Source organism: Podarcis melisellensis, assembly GCF_964234715.1.
Source record: "Podarcis melisellensis genome assembly, chromosome: 15".
NCBI classification, from domain to species: Eukaryota; Metazoa; Chordata; class Lepidosauria; order Squamata; family Lacertidae; genus Podarcis; species Podarcis melisellensis.
The window spans coordinates 43697017-43714780 of record NC_138532.1 but is presented as its reverse complement, the minus strand read 5'-3'; the positions used below and the strand labels follow the sequence as shown (position 1 = coordinate 43714780).

Below are 17764 nucleotides of genomic sequence, written 5' to 3'. Positions count from 1 at the left end.
GAACAGTTTCATGTTAAGAACGGACCTCCAGAACGAATTAAGTTCTTAACCTGAGGTACCACTGTATTGGGCAGCTTCTCAGGTTCCTAAATATTTCAGGAAAGCCCATAGCTCAGTGGCAATGCAGTAAAATGCTTTGCTATGCAATGCAATGCTTTGCATGCAGAAGGTTGCAAGCTCAACCACTCTGCACCTGCAAGTGAGGTATGGGAATGTCCTCTGCCTGAAACCCTGGTGAGCTGCGGCCAGTCCTTGTAGGCAGCAGTGAGCTCAATGACTCAGGATTTGTTGTTGTTGTTGAGTCGTTTAGTCTAGTCGTGTCTGACCAGAGCACACCAGGCACTCCTGTCTTCCACTGCTTCCCACAGTTTGGTCAAACTCATGCTGGTCGCTTCGAGAACACTGTCCCACCATCTCGCCCTCTGTCGTCCCCTTCTCCTTGTGCCCTCCATCTTTCCCAACATCAGGGTCTTTTCTAGGGAGTCTTCTCTTCTCTTGAGGTGGCCAAAGTCTTGGAGCCTCAGCTTCAGGATCTGTCCTTCCAGTGAGCACTCAGGGCTGATTTCCTTCAGAATGGAGAGGTTGGATCTTCTTGTAGTCCATGGGACTCTCAAGAGTCTCCCCCAGCACCAGAATTCAAAAGCATCCATTCTTCAGCGATCAGCCTTCTTGATGGTCCAGCTCTCACTTCCATACATCACTACTGGGAAAACCATATATGGACCTTTGTTGGCAAGGTGATGTCTCTGCTTTTTAAGATGCTGTCTAGGTTTGTCACTGCTGACTCAGGATAAGGAATCTTAATGGAATTGTGAAGTTGGAAGGGACCCTGAGGGTCATCTAGCCCAACCTTCTGCAATGCAGGAATCTTCTGTCCAACATGGGGCTCATGCTCTACTGACTGAGCTACTCATCGTGAGGCATCTTGCCTTCTCTGTTCCTATTTCAAATCAACTCCTTACTTCAGAAACATAAGGGCTGAGAAGAAAAACTGATGAGCTATGCGGAGTTGGCAAAGTTAACATATAAACTACTCGAGAAGGACAACCGTGACTTTAAGGAAGAATGGGAACTATTTACAAATGATCTAGAAAGACAACAAAATGATTTGGATTCCTTGGCAGGTTTCGAATAAACATCCACAAATTTATTAGCAGAACATATGATAGATAAGGCAATGATACGTAAAATTTTATAACATGCGGAGAATAATATGTATAAATAAATCAGAGAGAGGAGCTGAGGGAAGTTTTTGGAGGGAGGGGGAAATGTAATTAGTTATATTTGATTTATAATTTGATTTGTTAAATTTGTTTAATAAAAATATTTTTTTTAAAGAAACATAAGAGCTGGGGGGGGGTCTTGCTTTATTTTTTAGGAGACATTTGATCTGAAACTCCCTGTGTCCCTGTTGAAAACAGCCCTTGATTCAGAACCATATGGACTGCTTTATTTTTTTTGGGGGGGGGCAGGCAGACCACCAGCTTTGTGTACATGTTCCTAAGAGGGGGCCACCTCAATGGTCAAGGCAGAGAAATGGGCCCATGGAACACATTCTTCCTGTCTGAGGCCCTGCAAAAACTGACTTGACGCAAGCTTGTTTGTCCGCAGGGGTGGCGGTTCCTGGAAGGCTTGCCTGTCAGGGACCGATTAAGGCTGCACATGTCTCTGCCTTGTTATCGGGGGCCCAGCCCAGCCAGATGGAATTGGACGCGGGAGACATCTGGGCTCCTTTCAATTTGGCCACGTAGATTGCAAAAGTAGAGGGCAGGCGGGACAGAGCCCTGCTCCGTCAGGCCAAAGAGGGCCCACCCAACATCTCGTCCATTAATTTCAATGGGTCTCCTCTGCAAAAAGCTGATGCTGGCGGGAACTTATCACCTAAAGCTTTTGAAGGAATTTGGTCCGTGTTATAGGAAAACCTCCTGAGTGGAATGACACACACACACACATATATACCATATATGTGTTAAGCCACAGAGCCTAGGGCTTGCCAATCAGAAGGTCGGTGGTTCGAATCCAAATGGTGTTTCCGTGTGTTGCTCTGGTTCTCCAGAAGTGACTTAGTCCTGCTGGCCACATGATCTGGAAGCTGTACGCCGGCTCCCTCGGCCAATAAAGCGAGATGAGCGCCGCAACCCCAGAGTCGGCCACGACTGGACCTAATGCTCAGGGGCCCCTTTACCTTTTATACTAATAGTTACACCTTGAGCTTGGCTCAGTAGCAAATTGGCAACCAGTGCAGATCTCTGAGCGCAGGAGTTATGTGCTGACAAGGCCTTCCTTCCCGTCAGCAATCGGACTGCAGCATCCTGCAGCAACTGCAGCTTCTGCATCAGCTTTAAGGGACGCCCTGCATAGAGCGCATTGCAGTAATCCAGTCTTGAAGTTGCCATTGCATGAACTACTGTGGCCAAATTTTCCCAGTCCAGGAATTGTGCTCATGCCTCTCACTTGCCTGGAGAGGTGTGCAAATGCGGGCATAGAAACCAGCCTGCTGTACAAAGGTAACTTTTGCATTCATTCCTCTGCCCACTGCTGCCTCTGGCCTCACCCTCCAAAGGTTGCCCAGAAGGCAGTGTGGCTCTTAGGTTGAAAAAGGTTCCTGACCCCAAACTAAACTGCACACCCATATTCCTTGGACCTTAGGGGATGACCCATGTTCCTAATAGCATTGAGGAGTTGTTAAATTGTGACTCCAATGCCTTTGTGGGCACTAGACTTCAGGCTATTGCGATTTTAACAGCCAGATTTTCAGTTGCATTTTGATCTGTTTTTTAAAAATGGTATTCATACACACTGCCTCAAAACTTGGTGCGAATGTATGGGGACAGGTGCTCAATGTCTGGAAGCAAATTGAAGTCTCTTGGAAAAGTGTGTTTACTTGGAGGAGGGATGCCATGCAGGGAGGAGAGTTTCTTAGGAGTGCCCCATTTTTACTTTTAAATTATATACCACCCTAAACCCGGAGGTCTCAGGGTGGTTCACAGAATAAAATCAAAATATAAAACCACAGAATAATCAAAATAAAAACAATACTCCCCCCAAAAACCCCACATTTTAAAAGGGCATAGGATGTCAATCACCCAAAGACCTGGTTAAAAAGGAATGTTTTTGCCTGTTGCCTAAAGGTGTATAATGAAGGTGCCAGGCGAACTTCCCTGGGGAGAGCATTCCAGAGTCAGGGAGCCACTGCAGAAAAGGCCCTTCTTGTGTTGCCACCCTCTGGACCTCTTGAGGACAAGGGACATGTAGGAGGGTCTCAGAAGATGATCTCAGGGTCTGGGTAGCCACATATTTCCTGGCGAGAGAGGTCAAGCTGTACCTGGGCATAACCATTCTCGCCCCTAGCCAGCTTCCATCAATAAAGGCACTTGTCTCGTGCCAGGCCATCGTCACTCGGCAGTCTCTCCCCACCCCATTTTTTCCAGGGTTCTCTATCACACAAAGCTCCGTGCCTTCGCCTCCAAGTCCAAAGATTTGCCCTGCTGCAGAGATGCATCAGCAGGAGGAGGCTCTAGGGTGGTGTCTGTGGTGTGCGGATAAGAAGTCCAGCCTCCTTTTGCAAAAAAGAAAAGGGGGAAGGGACCGCACCCTGGCCTTATCTGAAGCCCCTTTGCTTCATCTGAGACACCAGCCCTCCTCCTCCTCCTGGGCTAAGGAACCGTCTCCTCCCAGGCAAACCCATCTGCGGGACAAGCAAGCCGGGCTGGCCCTGCTGCAGCCCACTCCTCTGCCACCAGGCATGCCTCAAAAGCCACCCAAATATAAATGCCAACTTCAGAGGCACCCAGGAAGCTAATGGGATGCCTCGAGAAACCAGTGCAGTCCAGACAGTCAGATGAAGACCTGGGAGAGGCCAGGGTTCGAATCCCTACTAGGCCACGAAGCTCCCTGGGCGTGAGCTTGGGCCCAGTCGCTGTCTCTCAGCCAAACCCGCCTCACAGGGTTGTTGTGAGCTCCTTGGAAGAAAAGGTGGGATAATAATAATAACAACAATAATTTATTATTTATACCCTGCCCATCTGGCTGGGTTTCCCCAGCCACTCTGGGTGGCTTCCAACAGAACACTAAAATACAATAACCTATTAAACACTAAAAGCTTCCCTAAACAGGGCTGCCCTAAGCTGTCTTCTAAAAGTTTGGTAGTTGTTGTTCTCTTTGGCATCTGATGGGGGGGCGTTCCACAGGGCGGGTGCCACCACCGAGAAGGCCCTCTGCCTGGTTCCCTGTAACTTGGCTTCTTGCAGTGAGGGAACAGCCAGAAAGCCCTCGGTGCTGGACTTCAGTGTCCGGGCAGAACAATGGGGGTGGAGACGCTCCTTCAGGTACACTGGACCTTTGAGGCCGTTTAGGGCTTTCAAGGTCAGCACCAAAACTTTGAATTGTGCTTGGAAACGTACTGGGAGCCAATGCAGATCTCTCAGGACCGGTGTTATGTGGTCCTAGCAGCCACTCCCAGTCACCAGTCTAGCTGCCGCATTCTGGATTAATTACAGTTTCCGGGTCACCCTCAAAGGTAGCCCCACGTAGAGCGCATTGCAGTAGTCCAAGCGGGAAATAACCAGAGCATGAACCACTCTGGTGAGACAGTCCGCGGGCAGGAAGGACCTCATACTGTGTACCAGATAGAGCTGCTAGACAGCCTCCCTGGACACAGAATTGACCTGCGCCTCCATGGACAGCTGTGAGTCCGGAATGACTCCCAGGATAGAAATGTGAAAATAAGCTGAGCCATGCCTGGAGACCCACAGCAGGTAGAGTGGGAAGGGGAGAGCCCCGCTGTATCTCCCAAGAGCAGCAGTGGGGTTCCCACCACCCCAGAGAGGCCCCCGCTTGCACTGTCTCCTCTTTGGAAACCAGGACGGAAAAAGACGAGACGAAGGCGGCCTGGTGAGGTCACAATAACTTTTTATTGTACATTATTTCACACTTGGGATGCACAGAGGGCCCCCGGCGAATCCTGGCACAGGCGGTCATGCACCACATATCCATGCAGAGAACGCGTGGCGTGGGGGGGAGAAGAGGGAAGGTAAAATGGGGACAGGAATCCAGTGCTCTCTCCCTGAAAGCTGACAGAGGGGCACCACCCAGGCCTTTCTGTGTCTGGTGGGGGGTGAGGGAAACATGCTTGGGCCCCAAAGAGCCCCTCGCTTCCACCCAAGCTTCCAGACCCTCCCCGAATAACCCCTCTGCTGCCTCCCCGCACTGAACCTTTGGCGGCACAAACCCAGATCCTGCTCCGAATAAAATAAAAATAAAGAACTTGGCACCCTCCCACTTCCTTCACAGTACTTAGGTGGGGTATAAAAAGTGGGGGGGGGGGGCTCTGAAATGCAGCAGCAGCAGCCTGCACAGGAGGCAATTGCAAGAAAGCATGGCTGGGATACCCCCCCCCCCGCATGCGGAGAGCAAACAGGCACGCTTCACATGTAAGAATAATAAACAGTACAGACGCTTGTGTGAACAGTACAGACTGGGGAGGAGGAAGGTGCATAGAAACCCTGCAAGGGGGGGGGGGAGAGCCTTCCACTGCCCTCCTGCACCTCCCCCAAACTGTCATGGAGCCATGTTTGCATCTGGAGGGTGGGGGCACCATGTAGCAAATTGAAAAAGGGAGAAGGGGATCTCTACGGCACAGAGGAGTGGGAAAAGAGAGGGGTCTGCGTTTTGCAAGACAAGAGGTGCAGAAGGCAGGTGCCTTCCATTCTAGTGCACACAGGGTAATGCCAACCCCCGGGTAAAGCCAGGCAATGGGCTCCAGGGCCTCTCGCCAGTGGGGCAGGGAGGGACTGCTTGGAAATTCCCAGCTTAGGATACAAGACCGGCTCCCTCTCTCCCACGGTTCAGGAAGAAAGCAGACAAGCAGTTTGCCAGAGTCTCGCGCGCCTTTCCTCTCCCTTCCTAGTTCTGGAGGGGTGGGTGAAGGAGCCCCGGGGAGCATAAGCAGGCTGACCACGGCCTGGCGGGCATCTGCAAGACACGGGAGCAGAAGGCAGGATGCCCAGAGGGGTTCTTGAGGTTCCTGCCAACTGTGGATGCAGGGCAGGTGTGATGGACCACTGAAGAAATCAGGCACTGTGTGTGTGTTGTGTGTGTATTCGGACTGATGGCGAGCAAGATATGTTCATGGCGTTTGCGGGACGAGAGGTCGTGGCATTGATTTGGCCTTGGGCTGCGGGGACGCCTGCCAGGTGCCCACGGCTTGAGGTCCCGGCAAGGGGTTGGGCTGAGCGGGCGTGTAACAATACGGCGGCCTCCACCGCCTGCCCCCTTTGGAGCTCCAAGAGCACAGGGACCGCAGGGCACCCCACTGGCAGATATGGCTCAATCTCAATCTGCCATTGGCACCAAGAGGGGCAGTGGCCAGGGACACCCCCCATCAGCGCCTTGAAGGGCCGTGTCCCCTCCGCAGCACAAAAGCATATGGAAGGGGGAAGTTCTCCTCAACTGGGGCAGCAGGGCCCAGCGTCGAGCCTCCTCCCAATTTGGGGGTGCGTCCTCCCTGCCCCGAGAACGGCGCAGCGGTCGGTCAAGGCACAGACTTTGCAAGAGCACAGACAAGAGAGGGGAGAAAGTGTTGGCTAGCATGACACAGAGCGGGGCTGGGGGGTTACAAAAGAAGGAAACCTCTCTTGGAAATGCAAGGACAAGCGGGGGCGCCCCCCGCTCAGATCTCCCGAAAAAGATATAAGGCACCCGAGAGTAGCCCCCACCGTCTCCACGGATGAAGAGGAGCTCGCAGTGTTTGCGGCAGTCGGTGGGAAGTGCATAAATGGAAGGAGAGGGGGGCTCTTCACCAGCTGGCCTCCTCTCAGGCCTGGGCTCCGGTCGCTTTCTGAATGAGCGGGATCTGCGAGGGAGAAGAGAGGGTGGGACAAAGACCGTCAGGGACCGTTTCCTCCTTCCCGTAGCTTCTTACTTGTTTATATGCTACCCTTCCCTCAACAGCAGGAGAGCAACAGCAACACTCTCCCCACTTGCAGTCCCCAGGAGCTGGCATTCAGGGGCATTTACTGTCTCCAGCAATGCCACAGGGGCACTGTGGCTGGTACCCAACAGCCACATCCTCCAAAACAATTCCTTAATACTCTCCCCAGGGAAGCTCACCTGTTGCCCTTGTTACATATCTTTAGGTGCCAGACAAGAACATTCCTTTCTGTGGTGGGGCGATTATTATCTTTGTTTGTTACTATGCTATGTATTTTGATGTTTTTATCTTATAAACTGCCCTATGATCCTCGGATGAAGGGCAGTATGGAAATTAATTAATTCAGTAATGAAAATAAAGCCACTTGTTTGGACTACTTAAAACAATAGCATTGGAGGCCACAACATTTAGTGTTAAGTATATGCTGTGAGAATGAGGACTCCCTTTCGTCCCTCCTGAACCCGCCCCCCGCATTCAACTTCACCGGTGGCTCCAGTGAGTTCTGGTATTAAAGAAAGAAGGGCCTGCTGGATCAGGCCAATGGCCCATCTGCTGTGAGCTCCAGTTAAGAAAAGAAGCAGAAATTAAAAGCAGCATATATATATATATATATATATATATATATATATATATATATATATATATATATATATATATATATATATATATATATATATATATATAAAAATATATATTTCAAAGGGCAGGCAGACACAACTGCCTGCCCCACCTGCCTCACCTTGGAGAGGTCGACCCCTGTGAGGGCATGGACAGACGCAGGGAGCTCAGCCAGCAGCCGGTTCACATCCGTAGTCATCTTGTTGTTTTCCCCGCTGAGGATGACGATTTCATCCACCTTTGAGAGAGGTGCGGCCACCTTGGCAGCAATCTGAGAGGGACAGAGAGAGAGGGAGAGAGAGAGAAGGCAGTGTGTCAGGATCCAGGCGCAGACCCCAGGGGGAGAGAGGCAGGCAGCTCTCTCCCCCTCCCCCCGCATCCCCATCCGCCTCCTCACCTGGGGCAGGGCCTCCAGGACCAAGGCCATCTTGGCTGCCTCCCCATACTGCTGGTAGGCCTCTGCCTTGAGCTTCATCTTCTCAGCCTCCGCTTTGCCAATGGCCTCGATCACCAGGGCCTCCGCCTCTCCGATCTTGCGGATCCTCTCCCCTTCGGCCCGAGCGATCAGCACCTGCTTCACCCTTGAGAGGGAGAGAGCTTTGTCTAAGTTTTCCCCCTAGGATGTGGGGCACACAAGGCCTAAGAGTGGGACACCTCCTCCAGCGGTGGCTCAGAGCAGGGGCTTTCCAGACCCTCCACGCAGCAAAAGTTCTCACAGGGGGGTCCATGGGTAGTTTTACTTGGGGACACATCCCCAGGCCCCTCTGGCTGCGCAAGGCCCCCTAAGGAAGGGAAATCCCACCCTGCAGCCCCACTCACTTCTCTCCCTCGGCAATCTCCTGCATGCGGTGCGCCTCTGCTTCCGCTGGCAACTTGACAGTGGCGATGAGCTCCTTGTCCATGCGGATGACCTCCTGTTCCTCAACGTCAATCTGCTTCCGGCGCTGCACGACCTCAATCTCGATCTCCTCTTGGCGGATCTTCTGCTGCTCTTTGGCTCCTTGCAGCTCGTACGCCAGCTGGGCCTGCGCCGTCTGCAAAGAGATGGGGAAGGGGCCACAAGGAGGTTACACGGCCTGCAATTGAAAAAAAGCCCCCACTTCGTCCTGATGAGCCCTATCAATCACTCTGAGGCTCAGGACTGGGTTACACCACCATCCTACATTCCCCTGTCCTTGTGTGACAATGTCTTCACCCCCTCTCTGCAAACTGTAAATTCACTTTAACTTATTTGTCACTTGGCTGTGAAAAACAACAACCTCAATAAATTATCAATAAAAAGAATTAACCACAATAACTTAAGACTTTCAAGTTGCAATGGACTGTAGACTAAAAGCAGATTAGAACTTGCACCAGGTGTCTAAACGTCAGTGCAGGCTTGTCAAAACAAGAATTCGTAGCGGGGGCCTAAAGACTCCTTGCCTGCCTGGTATCAATAGGCTGGGAGTTCCAAAGTGCAGGTGCTGCCCCACTAAAAGATCGAGTTCTTACAAATGCAGAACAGGGAATATATAGTGCCTGTAACAGAGTCAGTTCCACCAATCAAAGCAGGTTGAGTGGGTGCATATGGGAAAGGGTGATTTGACAGGTAAGCTGGTCTCAAGTTGCTAAAGGCTTTATATACTAATATTAACACCTGGAACTTGGGGCCTGGAACTCAACTAGCCTCCTCTTCCAGGTCTCCGCTCCACAACCTATTTATTCTTCCCTTTTGTCACCGAAACCACTTCCCAATTTTTATCCTGCCTGCACACCAGCACTGTGTCTCTGCTGTGGGCAGGCAGCAGCTGTGCGGATCCATCTCAGAGAAACCAATTTCTCAAACACCTTGGTGGTTGGTGAACACTCTGGCTGATGGCTCCTACACCCACCTACCCACCCCAGAAGTTAGAAAGTCCTTTCTACCGAAGCCCCAAAGCGCTCCTCTGAGTCCCAACCCTCTCCACGCACCTTTATGTTGATCTCTTGGCTGAAGGCGGCTTTCTGCATTTCGAAGGCACGCTTCGAGTCAGCTACCTTGGTGTCCGCCATGAACTTCACATCCAACATTTCTCTCTTGTATTCTGCCTCCTACAGGAGGAAAAAGTCAGAAGGCAGAGGTCAGCTGACCACGCTCAGAGTGACGCTGGAGCCTGGGCAGGAGCATAAGACGGGCCTCTCCTCTCCTCCTGCGCCATTTGACGTACCCGGATGCCGGCGTCTCGCTCTGCCTCAGCCACCCCGATATCAGCGTCTCTCTGCACCACAGCAGTCTGGGTCTTCCCTAGTGAGCTCAGGTAGCTGACTTTATCGTAGACATCCTGTGCGGGGAGGAGAGAAATTGCTCCATTCAGGAAATCTGAGAGAGACGTAGCTCAGCGGACAGGAATGCAGACCGGGGACTTCCCTGCCTCTTCGAGGGCAAGGGCCGTAGTTCAGCGTCCAAGCCTCTGAGTAGCATGCACAAGGCCCTGGGTTCAATCCCCAATGGCATCTCAGGGTAGAGCTGGGAGAGACCCCTTGGACAGCTGCTGCTGCCTGTTAGTGCAGGCAGCACTGAGCTAGATGGCCTGACTCTGTGTACGGCAGCTTCCTTTGTATTTGAATAATCCACTAAGCAACAAAGGCCTTTCTGGGGTATTGAAACGGATGATCAGACACGACGAGAGGCATATAAAAATGATGTCTGGCATGGAGACATTGGATGGAGATTTCCTTCCCTCTCTCGTAATCCTAGAACCCACGGGCCTCCAACGAAGCTGCAGGTTGGAGGGTCAGAGCAAAGGAAGCACTTCTTCACGCAGCGCAGAGTTAGACTGCGGAACTCCCTCCCACAGGAGGCAGCGAGGGCTAACTCAAAAAGGGACGCGGCTCGTACCTTGATAGTGAAACTCAGGATCTCAATGCCCATCCGGCCCACATCAGGAGCCGCCACTTCCCGCACGAGCTTGGCAAATTGGTCCCTGTCCTGGTAGATCTGCTCGACGGTCAAGGTCCCTGCAGAAGGGGGAGGCAGAAGACAAGATGGTGGCTGGCACGACGGAGGCAAAGTGGCTACGAAGGAGGGAGTCCAGGAGACGCCCGTACGGCATGTGCTTCTGCCAAGCCAAGTGAGCAGAAAGAAAGGTCCCATCTGCACTAAACATCTAAACCAGTTATTGTACTGCTTCGAACGGTCATGGCTTGCCCACTAAAGATCTTGGGATGTGTAATTTATTAAGGGTGCTCAGAGCTGTTCCCAAGAACCCTATGCTCCTCAAAGAACTACCATTCCCAGCATTCCCTGGGAAGGATTGATTGTTAAACCCCTCTGGGCATTGCAGCTGCGGGAGGCGAACAGGGGTCTCAGCACCCTGAACAGACTGCAGCTCCCAGAGTTCTTTGGGGGGCGCCATGAACGTTTAAAGGGGTGCAATGCTGTTTTAAACATATAATAGCGCAGATGGGGTCAATGGTTATGCTCCCCAAGGAGCAAAGAGTTTAGCTAGCTCTTCTCAGGCAGCGACATGCACACTGAAGTTGAAAGGACTGCAATTCAACAGTACTTTTTTATTATGTCCAGGGGGATTGTATGTAAAAGGAATTGGAAGGGAATAAAAAACATTCCCTACCTAAGTTGCAAGCAATCACAATGCCCTGACATAATCAATAAGCAACAAAGCATGGAAAACCCACAAACATCGTTCCAACATGCTCTGCAACGTGTGAACGCTTGATAAAACTCACTAATTATATCTAAAAAATTCTTTACCACAGGAAAATAGGGACACTCCTGTAGAGTCGGTAGAATTGTAGAGTTGGCTCGGGGACCCCAAGGGTCATCTAGTCTAGCCCTCTGCAAGGCAGGAATCTTAAAGCATCCATGGCAGGTGGCCATCTAATCTCTGCTTAAAAACCTCCAATTAAGGGGACTTGCAGGGGGAATTCATTCCAGTGTCGAACAGCTCTTACCATCAGAAAGTTCTTCCTGATGTTTAGTGGGAATCTCCTTTCTTGTAACTTGAATCCATTGGTTCGAGTCCTACCTCCCAGAGCAGGGGAAAACAATCTTGCTCACTCTTCCATGGGACAGTCCTTCAGATATTGGAAGATGGCCATCCTGTCTCCTCTCCATCTCCTCTTTCCCAGTTTAAACATACCCAACTCCCTCAACTGCTCCTCATCAGGCTTGGTTTACAGGCCCATGGCCATCCTGGTCTCCCTCCTCTGCCCACCTTCCAGCCTGTCAACATCCTTCTTAAATTGTGGTGCCCAGAACTGGACACAGTACCTCGGGTGTGGTCTGACCAAGGCAGAATAGAGGGGTACTATGACTTCCCTTGACCTGGACACAAGACCTCTGTTGATGCGGCCTAGAACTGTAGATACCACAGCTTCCATAAGAAGTTGAAGACTGCCATTGCCTCAGATTAAAGAACCGTCAGCTTCACACAATAAAAGCACCACCTGTGTATTTACGACATTTTGAATGCGACCAAGCAGTTAAATGTATGTAACACTGCATTTAATATCCCAGTTACTTTTACGTATGTTTTCCCCCTAGAGAAAAAAAAATGCTACTGAAACAGTGTTGGGAACACCAATCCTTGCAGCTGCTTATTTCCAGACGTTTATGCGAAGCGAGAGAGGGCGCCCCCCCAGCCACGCCCCCCACCTAGGATGGAGCGCAGGTGCCCTTCCAGCGTCTGGAGGACCACATTCTTGATGTCCTGCACGTTCTTGCCCAAGAACTGCTCACAAGCCACCGCGAGAAGCTCCCTCTCGGTCAGGATTTTCACCTGCAGGCAAAGAGAGAGAGAAAAGAAGAAGACATTTGACGTGAGCCACGAAGGGGTCAATACGGTCAACGAAGTGATAGGCTAGTGACAGAAGCAGAGCCTGTGACCACTGGGGCACCCTTGGGGTGGCTCGGCTCAGCTCTGCCCCACAAGGATCAGGTCACCAGGAGCCCTCTTCATACCCATTAGCAGCAAACCGGGAGTTTTTGTCAGGAGGCAGGCTGCAGGGGAACCCTGTACCTGATTTTAAAACTCTTTGCATCGGTTCCTGATCCGGGAGAGCAAACCAACAGAATGGGTGGCCCCAGAGGAAGCAGCCTCAAAGCAGCAAGGCCACAAGTTCTGGGGGTCCGGCACCCTAGCTCTGCATCCAAGAGGAGGACATTCTGTAAGCCAGGTTTGGGGGCATTGCTACCCCTCTACAGATGTTGCTGGGCACCAGCTCCCATCATTCCCTTGGAAACTTGGGAGTTGGAGGCCAGCAACAGCTGGAGGGCCACAGGGTCCCCCACCTGCTGTAAGCAAAACCAGGAGCCCACCCCCCTCTCGCTCCTGCCAGAGGGAGGCAACGGAGGCATCAACCCATTGCACACAGAGCTCAAAAGCACCCCTGCATGAACAATTCATAATGTCAGAATGTATGGGAACTTGCTTCTGCTCTCCCCCCCCCAAAGTCATTTCCTTAAAACTGAGAGCTCTTGAGAGTAAGCAGGCCGGCCAGATCACCTGAGTGCTTTTCTCTTTCTCCCGAAATTAATAATAATAATAATAATAATAATAATAATAATAATAATAATAATAATAATAATAATAATAATTTATTATTATTTACACCCCTCCCATCTGGCCGAGTTTCCCCAGTCACTCTGGGCGGCTTCCAATTGAGTGTTAAAAACAATACAGCATTAAATATTAAAAACTTCCCTAAACAGGGCTGCCTTCAGGTGTCTTTTAAAAAGAAGATAGCTGCTTATTTCCTTCACATCTGGTGGGAGGGCGTTCCACAGGGCAGGCGCCACCACCGAGAAGGCCCTCTGCCTGGTTCCCTGTAACCTCACGTCTCACAATGAGGGAACCGCCAGAAGGCCCTCGGCACTGGATCTCAGTGGATGGTACAAGCTGGTGAAAAGCCAGCAAGCTTCTCTTGTACCAGTTTCAGCTGATTATTCTGTTTGGGGATTGCAAGCGCCACTTGAGATTGGCAGGAAGGGGGTAGCTGTTTATCCCAACTGCAAAAAATGAGCCAAGGAAGTTTGGGTGGTGGGGGTCTGTACTGGACTCTGCAGGTTATCCACCAGGAAGGAAGGAAGCCTGTATGTCTGTATAGGCTGGACATAATTTCACTCTCCCATCCTGGGGCCGCTCCTAAGGTTCAAGTTTCTCCCCCCCCCTTTAGCCTTTAGGGGTCTTAGCCAACTAGATTCTGCTCAGAGCAGACCTATTAAACTGATGCATCTCATTCAGTCATTCCTGTCACTTCAGTTGGTGTACTCTGAGCAGAAATAACATCGGATACAACCTCATAATTCCTTCTCTCGTCTGGCCTGGTAGGAAAGAGAATGCACCCAAATGGCACAGAAAGAAAAAGAAAAAACATTCCCAGGAGGAGGTTTTTTTTCCAAAAAAAAATTAAAAAATTAAAAAGCAAATTAAAAATGTGAGCCGGCCAGCAGGCTTGATAAAATATACATAAAATAGCAGGAGACAGAGGCTTTATTAATGTTAACACAGCTGGGATTACGAAGGCAATGAACTTTTAAAAAATAAAAATCCTACAGCTGTTTTAATTGGGGAAGCCAGGAGTTCATCGCCACATCGCACAACCTCAGAGAAAACTCAAAAATAACGACGGGAGGAAAAGGGAGAGGAGACAGATGTGATGGGAGGAATCCCAGTGCCTTATTAAGGAGAAACTTCCCCCAGGGCAAGCATATTTACTCGACCCACTGAACAATCCCTGCTCTCCTCTGCGCTGTTCTGTGGGTTCTCTTGACCACTCTTCCAAGAGCCAATTAGGATGGGGAACGTGGGGAAAGGAGGGGGGGTGGAAGCCTCATTGTGCCAGCCCTTGGGCAGGGCTTCCGCTGATGGGACGCTATCAGTTGAATCTCCCGCCCCCCATTCTATCGGCCTGCCTGAAATCCACATCCCTATTCCCTGAAAATAAGATGGGAGGGTGCTCTTGGGAAGCTTCCAGCCTCACCCTGCCACTTTGCCCCTCCTGGAACTATAAAAGGGGCCAGGGTGGGGTGGGGTGAACAGTGGGAATCGCCTCGCAAAGCACTGCAGGGACACAGGAAGCTGCCTTAGACTCAGACCCCTGGGTCCATCGATCTCAGTACTGCTTGCACTGACCGGCAGCAATGGCTCTCCAGGATTTCAAGACTGGGATATTCTCTCCAGCCTGAAGATGCAGGTGGAGGCTGAATCTTCTGCATGCAAAGTGGATGCTCTGCCCACTGAGTTACGGACCTTCCCTTCGTCTTCCCAATAAGACCGTGGAGATTAGCCACGATGTTCAGGTCCCTGTTCAAGGGAAGTTCCTGCTGGACAAGCATGGCTGAAGTAATAATATTTTAATAATAATACTTTTATTATTTATAGGCCACTCATCTGCCTGGGTTGCCTCAGTCACTCTGGGGGGCTCTCAGCACAATATTAAAAGCACAATAAAGCGTCAAACGTCAACAACTTCCCTCTACAGGGCTGCCTCCAGATATCTTCTAAAATTAATATAGTTCATTATCTGTTTGACATCCGATGCGAGGGCAGACGCCTCTACCAAGAAGGCCCTCTGCCTCACACCCATTTTTTAAAGGGGGCTTGAGCCTCTGGCATTTGTGGGTACTTGCCTATGGAAGAAAACTGCAGAAAACCAGACTCGGAATGAGTTAGCTGGTACTTGCCGGGGGTGGGGGCTGAGTGTCTTGATAAACTTGAGACGTTTCTGGCTGCAAAATGGCTCCTCTGCTGCAATGACCCTGCAGCCAGCGGCACTCCAGAGACAGAGGGTGGACGAAGCACCAGCTCAGGAGCTGGCCAGGTCTGGAGCTCTGGCCAATGGTCTGGGGTGATGGTAGCCCAGTGACTTTTGGTGGACAACAGGAGTGCCCCTATCCCTGCGGTAGACTAGATGATTGGGCCAAACCTAAGGGGACCCCCACCCAGGAGGGTGGGCAGAAACTGGGGCAAGGGTTGTTGTTGGGTTTTTTTTTTTTGCTAGCTACCGCCTTGGGGAACAACAGCAACACAGAGGTGGGTGGGGCCAGCTCACCACACTCTGCTCCAAAGAGGCCCTCCAGGAAAACCAGTAGCTCCTTGTGGTTTCAGGCCTGCCACAATCAGAACATTTGCATATGTAGGGGAGAAAACACCAAAGAAATATTCCAGAGCGTCTTGACGACCATCATGAGTTCGGACAAGGGTGGCAGTGCAGCAGCCCAGGAGCAGGGGTGCGTGTGGCTTTTTCACAAGTGGCGACAGCGCCCTCTGCTGCCCAGGTGGGAGAGAAGCAAGGACCTCGTGGGTGGGGGACCATGCAGCGGCAAACTGGCGGTAGAGGGGGAGAACCAGCTATCGAACAAAGGGCCGGTGTTTTCGGAGCAGACAGCGCCCTCTCTCGCTCCCTGGGAGGGAGAGACAGGAAGGGTTACAGAGGCATGCATTCCTGAAAGGAGGTGTTTTCAAGTTACTGTACCTGGGCCACACCTGTGACAGTTAAAGCTACCCCCTCCGCCGTCTCTACGTCCTCGCACCTGGGCTGTAACGTCATTATCTCTAGGGAAATCCTGCCAAAAACGTAAAACATTGGCACGTTTCCAGGTAACAGGCTCAGCTCTCTTCCCCCGTGGCTCAGGGCCACCTGCTGCTTTCCTCCCAGGTAATGCAGATGCAAGATGTATGGCTGCCTGGCCAAAAAATTAGAGGGGGCTCCCTCCCCCCACCCCCAGCCCTAAAAAAATGAGGGCCGCTTGGTAGTGTTGGAAGCCAGTGGAGAAAAGCCTTGAAGCCACATGGACCAGGTAAACACAAAGAGGCCCCACTGAGAGGTTTCTCCTCCCAGAAGGAGGGCGGCTCCTCCTACTTCTCAGGCCTCAGAAGGACAGCTGCCTGCCTGAAGCACCCTAGTGTGTCCACACAGAAGGTCAGCGCTGGAAGCTGCCTGGGCAAAGGACTGAGGAAGCAGCCCCTGGGATGTTGTCTGGTTTATGAACCTAAGCATCATAAGAAGGACCCCCTGTGAGGTTGAGGCTAGGCTACTGTAGTGTGCTGGGGTCACCCTTGGAGACTGTCTAGATGTGGGGGAAATATCGGGTTTCCTCCGAGGTGGAGAAATTGTGCGTAAGCTGAAAATCTTTGGGGAGTTAGGATTTAAAAGCCACTCCCCATTTGGGCTGGCTTTTGTTCCTATGAGCTGAGCTGCGGGAGAGGTTTCATGCACAAGCTTTCTTTTAATCTTGGCTGAGTGAGACACACAAATGTATTTTTAAAAAACGCATACACACCATGACAGGCTCTGCTTTGCTAACCGTCCAGGTGTTCTACCAGCGCCAGCATCATCATATAGCTGCACTGGCTCGGTGGGGGGCTGATGGGAACTGTAGTCCACATCACCTGGGCTGAAGAAGGCTGCTCTGATCCTTCTGGACACGGTACTACAGAAGGCAGGTGGGCCTCTCACAGACTACAGAGGGCCTTCTGCTGCCTAGGTGGAAACATCCGATTCCCTCCACGGTTATACTATGTCCCTGGAGGGAAGAGAAAGGGGCTGAGTATAGTTGTTATCAACCTTCCTCTGGCCAGGTGCCCTGCCCAACTCCCATCAGGGTGGGCGGACAGCATGGCCAATGGTCAGGGAAGCTGGAAGCAACGCCTGGAGGGCCAGCCTGGCTGAGGGAGGTTGGGATCGAAGCTTCGGAGAAGCAAACGCACCTGGCAGGTGTGTGCTTTTCACCTGATGGGTGGTGTGTTCAGCTCATAGAGTCGACTTAGCCAACCAAACACCCTACTACTGACGGGGGTGCAGAGCACCTGCTTTGCATGGAGGCAGCCCCCCAAACTTAGAGATGGGCTAGTGGCAGGGAAGACCCTTCTCTGCCAGAAACGCTGGAGAGCTGCTGTCAATCAGGGCTAGGAAGATGCTTTGCAGAGTCAGAAGGTTGGTGCATCCACCTCAGAGTGATCTGCCCTTGGTGGGGGCGAAGGAATACATTTTTCCTGACACATTTCAGGTGCCACAGGACAGCCTGCTCTGGGACTGGCCCAGGAAGTCTGCTATGTCCCCAAGGGGTAGGATCCTAGGCCCCTCTTCCCCCCCCCTCTCCCCCAGACCTGCCTTTCTGTCCCTGTGCGAGGCTGGTGAAGCAGGCGGATGTGGCAATGGTGGGGGGCGCGCGGTCGCGGAGGGGGTGGACGAGCAGATGCTAGCCATGTTCCCAGAACCCTGTGAGAATTTTGG

General features: G+C 51.6%; 1 protein-coding gene across 1 annotated transcript in view; it reads right to left on the bottom strand.

Moving 5' to 3' along the window:
- Positions 1 to 4894: 4894 nt before the first annotated feature.
- Positions 4895 to 17764, bottom strand: part of FLOT2 (flotillin 2) — a 25291-nt gene continuing 12421 nt past the window's right edge. The window contains 9 exon segments of the mRNA XM_081890560.1: positions 4895 to 6853; positions 7671 to 7820; positions 7947 to 8130; positions 8369 to 8583; positions 9500 to 9619; positions 9736 to 9849; positions 10407 to 10525; positions 12183 to 12306; positions 16004 to 16094. Of these exon segments, the coding sequence (XP_081746686.1) occupies positions 6815 to 6853; positions 7671 to 7820; positions 7947 to 8130; positions 8369 to 8583; positions 9500 to 9619; positions 9736 to 9849; positions 10407 to 10525; positions 12183 to 12306; positions 16004 to 16094 (1156 nt within the window). The 3' untranslated portion in view covers positions 4895 to 6814.